Source organism: Bos grunniens, chromosome 8 (genome assembly GCF_055505025.1).
Source record: "Bos grunniens cultivar Pamir isolate PY7600 chromosome 8, Bosgru_T2T1.0, whole genome shotgun sequence".
Classification (NCBI taxonomy): Eukaryota; Metazoa; Chordata; class Mammalia; order Artiodactyla; family Bovidae; genus Bos; species Bos grunniens.
Window position 1 is genome coordinate 8,756,716 of NC_141172.1, and position 12,420 is coordinate 8,769,135.

Here is a 12,420-nt window from a genome sequence, read left to right on the forward strand (position 1 = left end):
GAATCTGCTTTGAAAACTATACAATTTAAAGGAAGTATTATTATCATTGTTTCTTTCTTTTTCTGTGAGTCCTTTGGGGTCAGAGAGGGGAGCCTATAGAAATTTCTCTGTAGAAATTACTTATCTGTAGAATGTAAGTTCCACTGACCTAAGAAAAAGGTATTGTGCTGTGCTCAGTCGCTCAGTTGTGTCCAACTCTCTGCGGTCCCATGGACTGTAGCCCACCAGGCTCCTCTGTCCACAGAATTTTCCAGGCTAGAATACTGGAAGGGATTGCCTTTTTCTATTCCAGGGGATCTTCCTGACCCAGGGATCAAGCCCACCTTCTCTTGCATCTCCTGCATTGGCAGGAGAATTCTTTACCACTCGCACCACCTGGCAAGCCCAAGAAAAAGATATTGAGTTGGCCAAAAACTTCATTCTGGTTTTTCCCTAACATCGTATGGAGAAACCCAAATGTTTTGGCCAGCCCGATACGTGCTCCGCAGCTGTTCTGCCAGCAGTGGAACATGATGAGAAAAGTGCATTCTAAATAGCTTCAGGGAAAAAAATGAATTAAGAACTTTTCTTCCCCTAATTAAAAAATAGCTAATTGACAACCTAATAAAAGTCAGTGGTTGTGACTAGGGAGCATTATTATTTCAGAGCAGAATTTCCCAAATTGTGGTTCTGTACCCCCAGTGGATCCCTTTCAGCACATATGAGAGTCTTTGGAGCCAAGTAGAAGGGAATAAGGGTGGAATAAAAAGTTTCCATTAGTAGTAAAGATTTAGAAAAAGGCTGCAGATACACACTAAAGGAAAATTAATATCAAATGGGTGTCAGTTGGGAGAAGGATAAGTGTGTACTCATGAATAAATCACTTTTATAGCTCTCCTTTAAAGCTTAATTACTTTCTGTTTCAATGCATTTTCAAGTGTTATGTTCCAAAAAGAGAGAGAGAGAGATGAGCTTTTTGGAATAGGTTAGTCTATATTCTGAGGAGACAATCTGGTTGGACGGGATGAGACTTATCACAGACATATGTACGGAGGCCCAAGGGAATGAGGAAGCTTAAAATAGAGCAGTAAAATTGTCAGTGAAAACCATTAATTGGGAAAAATAACTATGAAGTTTATCACCCGAGCCACTCAGGCATGCGGCCGCCTAGTTGCCGGCCCCTCCTCAGCCAGAAGTGAAGAGAAATCTGGAGGAGAACAGGGAATTTGCAGGAAGATAAAAGTTGGTGACGTATGCTTACAAACTATGAGCACAGTCGGACGTTTCTCTGGCTTAAAAAAACAAAACAAAAATCAAAGGCTAAACAGAAACCCTCCCTCTGGGTTTTTGACATTCACCATCTGTCACCCTCTAGCACGGCTTGCTTAAGTTAAAATAGTCATAAATTAAAGACTTCAAAAGTTGTGCTCATTCAAGCTGAAAGAGAAACCAGGGCAAAGTAAACAAGGATGGAACACCATTAAGCTATGAGTAGGTGAAGTGTGCGATTATATGGACCTACTTGTGTGTGTTATTTTCTCAGTCATGTCTGACTCTTTGCGACCCCATGGACTGTAGCCTGCCAGGCTTCTCTGTCCATGGAATTCTCCAGGCAAGAATACTGGAGTGGGTTGCCATTTCCTCCTCCAGGGGATCTTCCCCATCCAGGGATCGAACCTGGGTCTCCTGCATTGCAGGTGCGTTCTTTAAAATCTGAGCCACCAGGGAAGCATACTTGTGTGGTTTTTGTAAATGTGCTAATTAAAATCACTATTTCTGCTTAATTATGATAGGGAGCATTACGACATAATTAAACCCTCTAAAAGTGTTTGACTCCACATTGGTGTCTGTGATGTGCATGCATGCTCAGTCTTGTCTGACTCTTTGCGACCCCATGAACTGTAACCTGCCAGGCTCCTCCTTTCCATGGAATTTTCCAGACAAGAATACTGCAGTGGGTTGCCATTTCCTACTCCAGGAGATCTTTCAGACCCAGGGATCCACCTGAGTCTGCTGCATCTCCTGCCTTGGCAGGCAGAGTCTGTACCACTCTGCCACTGGGGGAGCCTTGTGGCTGTTCAGGCCACAGACTGTGGGTAGCTAAGGCCCCCTCCCTCCACTGCGCCAGTTTCCACCACCGCCCACCACATCCCTCCCTCGGAGGAAAGGGGCAACCTCCTACATGAGGCAAGGTGATTGTGAAAATGAAATACTAGCTATGGGGCCTGAGACAAGAGGAACTGGGTTTTGAGGAAATTCATTTAGGGGACATAAAGAAAGTAAGGAGTAAATAAAATCTGACAATAAAATGGATAATGAAGGACCTACTGTACAGCACAGGGAACTCTGCTTAATGTTATGCGGCAGCCTGGATGGGAGAGGGGTTTGGGGGAGAATGGACACATGAATACGTATGTCTGAGTCCCTTTGCTGTCCACCTGAAGCCATCACAACATTGTGAATCGGCTGTACTCTAGTGTAAAATAGAAAGCTGAAAACGAAACAGAAACGACAAGTGCAGCTGTGGAGAGAGTGTGGTAGACACAGCCCAGGTGTGATTAAAGTGGAGAAAATCACAGATTCATTAGATAGAAAGTTCTTGCATCATTTAGACAGGTTTATCTAGGAAGATTCAGGAGGAACTAGAGAAACAGGGGAGCCGGAAAAACTTAGGGGAAAGCCTTACAAAGCCAGGATGAGGAGGACAGATCACCAGCGCCCAGGGAGGACCTGAGGCCTGAGCACTGGCGTGCACCCTGCCCCTCAAAGTGGGAAGAGGCATGTGACTCTAGGAGAGGTTAAAGCTTTGTGAGATGGGGCGGTTAGAAGACAAACAGCGCGGGTGTGAAGGACAAAGAACATTCCTTTGAATATCCCCAAACTTTTTGGCACCAGGGACCATGTTTCATGAAAGAGAATTTTTTCCATGAATTGGGGAAGGGGGCATGGTTTCAGGATGATTCAAGTGCATTACATTTATTGTTCACTTTATTTTTATTATTATTACATCAGCTGCACCTCAGATCATCAGGTATTAGATCCCGGAGGTTGGGGACCCCTCTCTCGGCTCTCTCTCCAGGGCACGGCTATCAGGTCACTGAGGCATCGTCACTGTTTGCCTGTCATTACTTAGAATGAGTTATTAGAGTCCTCCCTCTAAACAGAAACATTCTCAAGGAAACAGTTTCAAATCTGTGTGTATTGCTGTGAGTTGGTGATGTTTTCTACTATTATTAGGTTTGAGTTTCAAGGGTACCTGATTCCCCTTTTAATTCTAGCACTGCCTCATCATAGCTGCTTCACTGAACCACCTTTTGGTGTGAATCCTTGATAGAAGCTAGGCTTCCCATGTGGCTCAGTGGTAAAGAATCCACCTGCCAATACTGGAGACATGGGTTTGATCCCTGGGTTGGGAAGATTCCCCTGGGAGACGAAATGACAACCCACTCCAATATTCTTGCCTGGGAAAATCCTATGGACAGAGGAGCCTGGCGGGCTACAGTCCGTGGGGTCCCAAAGAGTTGGACACGACTGAGCGACTCTCTGTCTATTCGATCACTGATGCTTTATCATTTTGAAGGTGATTTATTAAAATTATATAAACATCAAGGTATGTTCATTACCATTAGTTTTTTGTTGTGGTGGTTGTTTGTTTGTTTTGCTTTTTGGCCACACCATGTGGCACATGGGATCTTAATTCCCTGACCAGGGATTGAACCTCTGACCCCTTGTATTGGACGCCCAGAATCTTAACCATTGGACCATTAAGAAAGTCCCATCATTAGTTATAATAAAATTCCAGACAGAACAAAGCCATGAAAAAATATAAGCACCACGGGACAGCCAGGTGCCACCTTAAACTTCAGAGATTTTCCCATCTTGAGTAAACACATGAAAAAAATACTTTAAAAAAATCTTAACAGCTGGCCCCATGATTCCTTTTTGGGAAGAAGAAGGAGGGAGCTGTCTCCTTAGGGGAAAGCCACTAAGGAGCAAATGCTACAAGCACCTGGACTCCAGGAGAGGGAAAACCTGCCAGGCTGGAGATTAGAGGGGAGTGGGGGCAGAGGGCGGAGAGGAAAGAAATAAGACCAGGAAAGAAAAGCCAGCCGGATGGAGGGAAGCTAAGCCCGGGCAGGGGAAAATCAAAGTGTTAGATGGTAACCCAGCCATTCCCAATCAAATTTGTTCCCTATTACTCGGATGTAAAAAGCCTGCTTTCCATCTCTTTAGAAAATTATACTCAATTTACACATGGAAGCAAGATCTCAGTAGACTAGAAACCAAGAAAGCCCTTCAGGACTATTTACAAAAACCAAGGTGGGGAGGGCGGGACTTCCCTGGCAGTCCAGTGGTTAAGACTTCACGCTTCCAAGGGGTGAAGGTTTAATCCTTGGTAAGGGAACTAAGATCCCACACACTGAGCTTGGCCAAGGAGGGGGGAAAAATGCTATCCTTAAAAATAAAACCAAGAGGGGTGGGCTTTGGGCTTCCCAGGGCTGGAATTGGGACCCAGCTGAGCTGACATCTTGTTTTTTGTCTGTTTTTTGTTTTTCTTTTTTTCCTACCAAGTTAAGTATAAAAACAAATACCTTTTTGTCTCATGCTCAACTTTTTTTCCTTGAAGGTTAGAAGTCCTCACTTTCCAGGTTTTGATTTAGCCAAGGATTTCAAAAAGCTTTCTGTTCACAGTGTTCAGCTAAATACAAGTAACAAAAGCTTCTAATTGCCTGCTTACTCTAATTGCTTTAGATAAGACCTTATCTTGCCTGGTGCTCCTCCCCTTAACTCCAGCCTCTGTGGTTACCATCTTGACCTCCTTCCAGGATAACTTGATTCTTAATGTCCTGATTGTTTTTTAATAGTCTTTAAGCTTTCTCACTTTTTTTCCCCCTATCTGGATTAACAGAGGAGGAGAAAGGAGTATTCTCTAAAGCAATTCATGGTTCACATCTAAGAAAGAACAATGGTTTAAGCATTGGGAAACCCCAGGTTCTGGCCTTAGCTCTGCTGTTGACTGGCAGACAGTCAGGCTATTTCTAAAATAAGTTAAAATTGCATCTTTTTTTTTAATAACAGGTTTATTTTAAATATTTATCTTATTTATTAAGTATTCATTTCACTGCACCGGGTCTTAGTTGCAGCACATAGGATCTTCAATCTTCCTTGTGGCGTGTGGGATCTAGTTCCCTGACCAGGGATTGAACCCACACCCACTGCATTGGGGCACAGAGTCTTAGCCAGTGGACCACCAGGGAAGTCCCTAAAATACCTCTTTAATGTCTCTTCCAGGCTAAAGTCTGAATCTCTGGACCCTCATAGTTTCCCACCACATTCACTCTCTGCTTTCCCCTAATACCAAAAAAGAATCCAGTGTATTCATGAATCTTAATTCTTAATCATTAAAAACTGGTCTCTGTCTCCTTTTTTTTTTCCTTCAAACTTTAGAAAACCTGATTAATTAAAACAGAAGAATTTATAAAACATAGTTTATACAGTGGTTTTCTTGCAAGCAGTCTTCAACAGACTTCTTTCAAATTCTGACATATCTGTCAGATAGGTGTTTGGTTTGGATGTGCAGAGCTAAAAATATCTAAAGGAGAGATTTTTAATTACGTAGTTCAATCCATGAAATTCCTGAGAATTCCATTTGGAAGAAAGAATATGGGGGACTTCCCTGGTGGTCCGGTGGCTAAGACACTAGTCCCAATGTAGGGGGCCTGGGTTTGATCCCTGGTCAGGGAACTAGATTCCACATGCCACAGTGAAGACGTGAAGCCGCCAAATAAATAAATAAAATTTAGGAGCAAAACAACAATGTATTTTTTTTTAATGGAATATGGGCTTTGCAGTCTGAGAGACCTGGCTTTTTTTTTTATTTTTTATTTTTTATGGTAGCAAGCAAACAGGATTTATTTCAGAGAAAAAGTACAAAACTCTCAGCATAGACACTGAGAAGGGGTGACATGCCCCAGACTGGGGCTTTTTTACTAAGCACTGCAACTTTAGATAAGTTACTTAACCTCTCTGAGCCACAATTTTTAAAAAATTTTCCCTGTTTTATTCATACTTTTTAAACTTTATTTTTTAATTGGAGGAAAATCGCTCTACAGTGTTGTGATGGTTTCTGTCGTAAAAACATGAAATGCTCCACCAGTTTGCATGTCATCCTTGAGCAGGGGCCATGCTAATCTTCTTTGTATTATTCCAGTTGAGGTATATGTGCTGCTGAAGTGAGCACTGAGCCTCAATTTCTTCATCTATAAAATAGGAATAATGATACCTCCCTTGCAGGACTGTTGTGAGGATCACATGCCAGGTATATATTAAGTACTCAATACATGTTCACGTTCTCCTCCATTAAACACCTTCTTATTTTTCACTTTGCTGACCAAGAGCACACGCTTTGGCCTGAAACAGCCTAGGTTCAGTGCCTGATCCCACAGTTTCAGCAACTCAGTGATTTGGGACAAGTTGTTGACAATCTCAGAAGCACTGTTTTCTCATCTGGAAAATGGAGTTAGCAACAACAAGGCCCAGCTCCAGGAAGCGTTCATGAACTAGTCACATCCATCAGAATCACATCAGATCACCATGGAGACAGCAGGGATGCTGAGAGAGTGCTGATGCTGAGTGGCTGCTGAGTTGCTGACAAAGGGTCAGCCAGGTGGCCAGGATGAGGCTCCAACCTTCTCTTTCTCAATTTTACCTTTACTTTCCCCCACTTTTCTTTTTGTAAATATTTTTAATTGATTATTTTTTGGCTGTGGTGGGTCTTAATTGCAGCATGTGGGATCTTTCATTGTGGGGCGCGGGCTTCTCTAGATGTGACTCCTGGGCTCAGTAGTTGTGACTTGCAAACTTAATTGCCCTGTGGCTTGTGGGCTCTTAGTGCCCCCACCAGGGATCAAACCCTCGTCCCCTGCATTGGAAGGCAGATTCTTAACCACTGGACCACCAGGGACAGGCCCTCCCCACTTTTCTTTGTCTTTCTCCTTTGTCTTCTCTCTCACAGTTTCTGCTGTGTGAAAAATGGTTGCATCCAGAGCGGATATATTTTCTTTCCCTGCACGGCCTCCATAAATCTTGTGTCTGTGCATGACTCCTTCTCAGTGCTGGGTTTTTGATTCCACGCCCCCAGGTAGAATACTGTGTGTTGAACTCTGTGCCATGGATTTGGTGCTGTGCGTCCTCCTCTGCCTCTGATACCTCCAAGATGAAAAGACCTAATTGCTAAGAATCCTGGGGGCAAAATTAATTCTCAGGGAGGACCACGACTTAGCATCTTTGCATTTCTCCTTTGCCTCTGAAAGAGCATAGTCTGCTTGTTCTGTCTTGTGGCCTCTTGTTTGATCATGCTATGCATAATAAATTAACGTGGCATTTCCAACAGGAGTAATTCTCCTTGCTTCTCTTTCCCTGAATATTTAGAGTGGGGCCAAATGGCTTCTTGTTTTTACTTAAGAGTTAAACAAAAGGGACTTCCCTGGTGGTGCCGTGGTTAAGACTGTGCCTTCCAATGCAGGGGCTTCAGGCTCAGTCCCTGATGGGGGTACCAAGATCCCACATGCCTCACTGCTCAAAAACAAAAACAAAACACAGAAGCGATATTGTTACAAATTCAATAAACAACTTTAAAAATGGTCCACATCAAACAAATCTTTGAAAAATATATATGTGTGCGTATGTAGTCTATATGTATGTGCATGTGTATAACCCTTTGTACTAGATAGTTTGGCTTTTTACAGCAAACTACATTAGAAGCCAATTTTCTCAGACATGGATGCTTTGAAATGTAAATTCATAGCCTCTACTAACAAACAACCATAGGAATTCTATGTCCTGTGCACATTTGGCGGCACATCGCGACTTTATGTCACCTACTTGGGAGGCTGAATGGTGCCATCACATAATCTTGGACTAAAATTTCAAAACCCTGGCTAGTATCTTCTGCTTAGCATTTCCCCCACAACTGATGGTTTCACCCCAGAGCTAAAGACAGATGAAGAACAAAAACAGGCCTGTTGCTGTGTTAATTATTTCTTGCTCACCTCTATTTCTCTATTTAAAAAAATTTTTAAGGTATATATTTTTTAATGTGGACCAATCTTTTTTAATGGCCACATCATACAGCATGCAGGATCTTTAGTTGGAGCGTGCAAACTCTTGGTTGTGGCATGCGGGATCTACTTCCCTGACCAGGGATGGAACCCCGGCCCCTTTGCATTGGGAGCTCGGAGTCTTAGCCACTGGACCACCAGGGGAGTCCTAGACCCATTGTTTCTTGACTGCTTTCCTTTCGTTCCTGCAGTCCTTTCCTCCCTTAAGATCATTAATTACTGAGACCTGTTTAAGGGCAAGCACTGTGGCCAGGCTTAGATCACAAAATGTCTTGGACCAAAATGGGACAAATGTCTTGGACCAAATGTCTTGGACAAAGATATCATGCCTGGTTCTCTTTCTTCAGGGACCCCCTCCCCTATCTGCTTACAACACCCAACGTTGACATAAAAGAAATTTGCAGTTATTTCAACCAGATCATCAGATGCTCTGGACCAAACTCAAGATTGTCAGATTTATACCCTTTGTATATTTCCTCAGGCTTCCCAGGTGGCTCAAGTGGCAAAGAATCCACCTACCAATGCAGGAGATGCAGGCAGGAGATACAGATTTGATCCCTGGGTCGGGAAGATCCCCTGGAGGAGGAAATGACAGCCCACTCCAGTATTCTTGTCTGGAAAATTCTGTGGACAGAGGAGCCTGGCGGGCTACAATCCACGAGGTTGCAGAGTCAGACACAACTTAGCCACTGGACACACACACACACACGCATAGAATTCCCCATATTTTGTCTTTCCTCCTTAGATTTTGTCTTCCCTCTTGTCATGATGGGCATTAAAGTCTTAAAATGAAGAGGGTCTATAAGCTTGTTTTCAGGGACAACCAGGAAGAGTGGTGGCTGACCAGCCCACTCAAGATGGCCGTTCCCTTGCTCTCTGTTCGTCCCCTGCCTGACCAGTGCCTGCTTCACTTACACTGACTCTGGCCTTCCTACATACTTGTCTTGGGCGCCAGCTAGTGATCGTTCTTATCAAAGGGGCGGTGAGGGGTGTGCCCTTCTGTTGGTTTCCCTGGTAATTGATGAGCCCATCTGACATCAACTCCCCTGTAACTGGCAATCTCCCCCTCCACCAGGAGCAAAGACTGCTGCCACGTCCTGAAGGTGTATGCTGCACAGGGTGGGGGGTCGCTCCAGGACTTTGCTTCAGACACAGAAGCTCCCCATCTGTCAAACCACTGATGTCTCTGTTGCCTGATGCATGTGTGCATGCTAAGTCACTTCAGTCATCTCTGACTCTTTGCAACCTTATGGGCTATAGCCCAGCAGGCTCCTCTGTTCATGGGATTCTCCGGTCAAAAACACTGGAGTGGGTTTGCCATTCCCTTCTCCAGGGGATCTTCTTGGCGCAGGGATCGAACCGCCATCTCCTGTGTCTCCTGCATTGCTAGTGGATTCTTCACCGCTGAGCCGCCGGGGAAGCCCTCTGTTGCCCAATCCAGGCTTTCTTCAGTCTGGAAGCTGGGCAAATGCAGGCTTTGTAGGCCTGTGAGGTGCAGTCCAACAGGTGGGCATAAGGAGACCAGCTTCCAGAGCCCCTCAGGAAGGAGTGAGAAACTTGACAGCTTGGGGAGGTGGTGACAATTACCAAGAGGAGAGGTGGTGGGGCGGGGGAGTCCCTGGGACCTGCCAGGGTGGAAAAGGAGAGCTTGATAGGAGCCTGCCTGGGCCTGTGGATCTCCCCCTGCGGGGACTTAGGAGAAAGCGTTCCTCAAATACAGTGATAAATACACTCTGCACTGTAATAGGATTCCATTTGAAACTGTTACAGCCGAGGTGTTACGAGCCCATTCTTGTGTCACAGAAAGCTAGGCTGTTCCTCCATTTGGAAGGTATTATTTTATTTTCCTTGTTCCCAAAATAGCACAAAGGAAGGCTTCTGTTTGTTCTCTTACCTTGTGCTAATCTTAGAGCAACATGAAAATGCTGGCTGTACGCAGATCTTGAAACAACACCGAAAACTTCCAACACGGGAAGACAATTAATTCCCACTCCTTCCCCCTTTCCTCTTGGATTCCAACAACTGGCTGTATTTAACCCTAGTTTTGCCTACTCTTTCCCAGAAAAGTCACAGCTAACAGCATGGATCTACTAGCAGGAGCAGAGATTCAGTAGGATGTGGGGTTCCAGCTTGATTCTCCAGGGGCTGACATCTCATCAGAGAACTAGTCCTGAAGAGCATATGTTCAGTGCTGAGTTTGGGGTTCTGCATGATAATGGCTTCAGGAATGTAGCCGAGACAAAAATCCCTGAGGGTTGAAACACTCAAGCTTCTTGGAGAAGGTGGCCCTCCAAGGATAGATGTAGAGAAGGAGTAAAGAGAGCAGGTGAGTAAGTCAGAAAGAGAAAAACAAATATTGTATGTTAACGCGTGTATGATATGCGTTATGGCAGGCTACAGTCCATGGGGTCTTTATGGCCAAAGTCAAGACCAAAGTGACTCAGCATATATACAGAATCTAGGAAAACAGTACTGATGAACCTATTTCCAGAGAAGAAATGGAGATGCAGATGCAGGGCATGGACTTGTGGACACGGCGGGGGAAGGAGAGGCTAGGACAAGTTGAGAAAGTAGCATTGATATATATACACTCACTCACTCTCAAAGTCACTCAGTCGTGTCTGACTCTTTGAGACCCCATGGACTGCAGCCCGTCAGGCTCCTCTGTCCATGGGATTTCCCAGGCAAAAATACTGAAGTGGGTTGCCATTCCCTTCTCCAGGAGATATTCCCAACCCAGGGATCAAATCTGAGTCTACTGTATTGCAGGCAGATTCTTTACCATTTGAACCACCAAGGAAGTCCCACGTATGCTCATAGCTTGTGGGAGCCTGCTATATAGCACAGGGAGCCCAACCTGGAGCTCTGTGATGACCTAGAAGGGTGGGATGAAGGGGGAGGGAGGCTCCAGAGGGTAGGGATATATATATATATATATAATTATGACTGATTAACATGGATGTATGGCAGAGACCACCACAACATTGTAAGGCAATTATCCTCCAATTTAAAAAATAGAGAGAGAGAGATGGCAGGTGGAGGGTGCAGGCGAGACCAGCCTGTGTGGGGCATCTCTGTGGAGGAAGAGGGACCCAGTTCACGGGAAACAGCAGTCATGGCTGCAGCAATTTCTGATTCAGTGAAAGCCTAAAGTAGCATTTTCCCCAGATTAATGGAAACCCTGTGTGTTGCAAACACACCCATCAGAGCATTAGAGGGAGGTAACGGATGACCTGACTCCTGGGGCCTGCCAGCTGAATATGGAGTTGGGAGGGGGACCGTGTTTGGAGAGGCTCAGCCTCTGTCCATCTGCTTGCTCTCCTGTGTTGCTCTGCCCAGTTGGGGCTGAGATAAGGGTGCATGTGCCCCGTCCTGTTCCCTGTAAATCAGCTTGTATTATGTCTTTCTCTTGCTCTCTCCCTTCCTCTGCCTTTTCTGCTCACGGCCAGATGTTGAGAAGTCCTTCCTCGCTGTGAGTTTTGGATGGCATGTCCACGTGTGACAGCAGTCTTTAGTGCGCATGCCCAGATTAGCAGGGAGGGTAAACGATGGGAACTCTATCAATACCCACCTGGTCTGAGGATCACGAGTCTCCAGGCCCAGCTCTAACACCTTTTAGCTCCTTGAACGCTGGCATTTCAACTACCTGCTCTTCGATTTCATTTATTTGTAAAATGGAGACGTTAATACCTCCCTATCTACCTCACACAATTTCCTTGAGGCTCAAATGAAATGTGGTTGTGAAAGTGCTTTGGATACAAAGAAATGTATTTATTAGGAGTAACTCAATGCTTGAGGGGTTGCATGAGGGGGAAGGTGGTGAGACTGGGACGTCTCAATAAATCCCATCCCGTCCTACGATTTTATAAAATTGTTTTATACGACTTTGTCGTTGGTTAAGTAACTAGGTGTGTCCGACTCTTGCAACCCTGTGGACTGTAGCCCACCAGGCTCTTCTGTCCGTGGAATTCTCCGGGCAAGAACACTGGAGTGGGTTGCCATTCCTTTCTCCTGGGTATCTTCCCGACCCAGGAATTAAACCCACATCTCCTGCTTGGCAGGTGGATGCTTTACCACTGAGCCTCTAGGGAAGCCCTTTATATTCCTTAAATAAGTTGAATTAGATAGCTTTTTCTGCTGTTCTAACAACTCTCACTCCAGCAGTATCTTTTTTCTCCCTAGAGCTCCTTAAATGCAGAACCCAGGGCCTCCCTACACGTCCCAGCTCACCTTGCTTGGCTTCCTCACCAGCCACTGGGCCTCCCAGCCACTGAAGCAGCAACAAAACCTCTCACACGGCATCTCCAGAGGCTCTCTGGAC

At 45.0% G+C, this 12,420-nt stretch overlaps 1 protein-coding gene and 1 non-coding gene across 2 annotated transcripts in view; one reads left to right on the plus strand and one right to left on the minus strand.

Annotated features, from left to right (window-relative positions):
* FBXO16 (F-box protein 16) overlaps positions 1–12,420 on the plus strand; it is a 72,785-nt gene that overhangs the window by 42,697 nt on the left and 17,668 nt on the right. The window contains 1 exon segment of the mRNA XM_086414832.1: positions 12,282–12,419. Within this exon segment, the coding sequence (XP_086270958.1) occupies positions 12,282–12,419 (138 nt within the window).
* Positions 6,114–6,220, minus strand: LOC147366639 (U6 spliceosomal RNA). Its single transcript, XR_015132227.1, has one exon. It is a non-coding gene; the product is annotated as a U6 spliceosomal RNA (small nuclear RNA).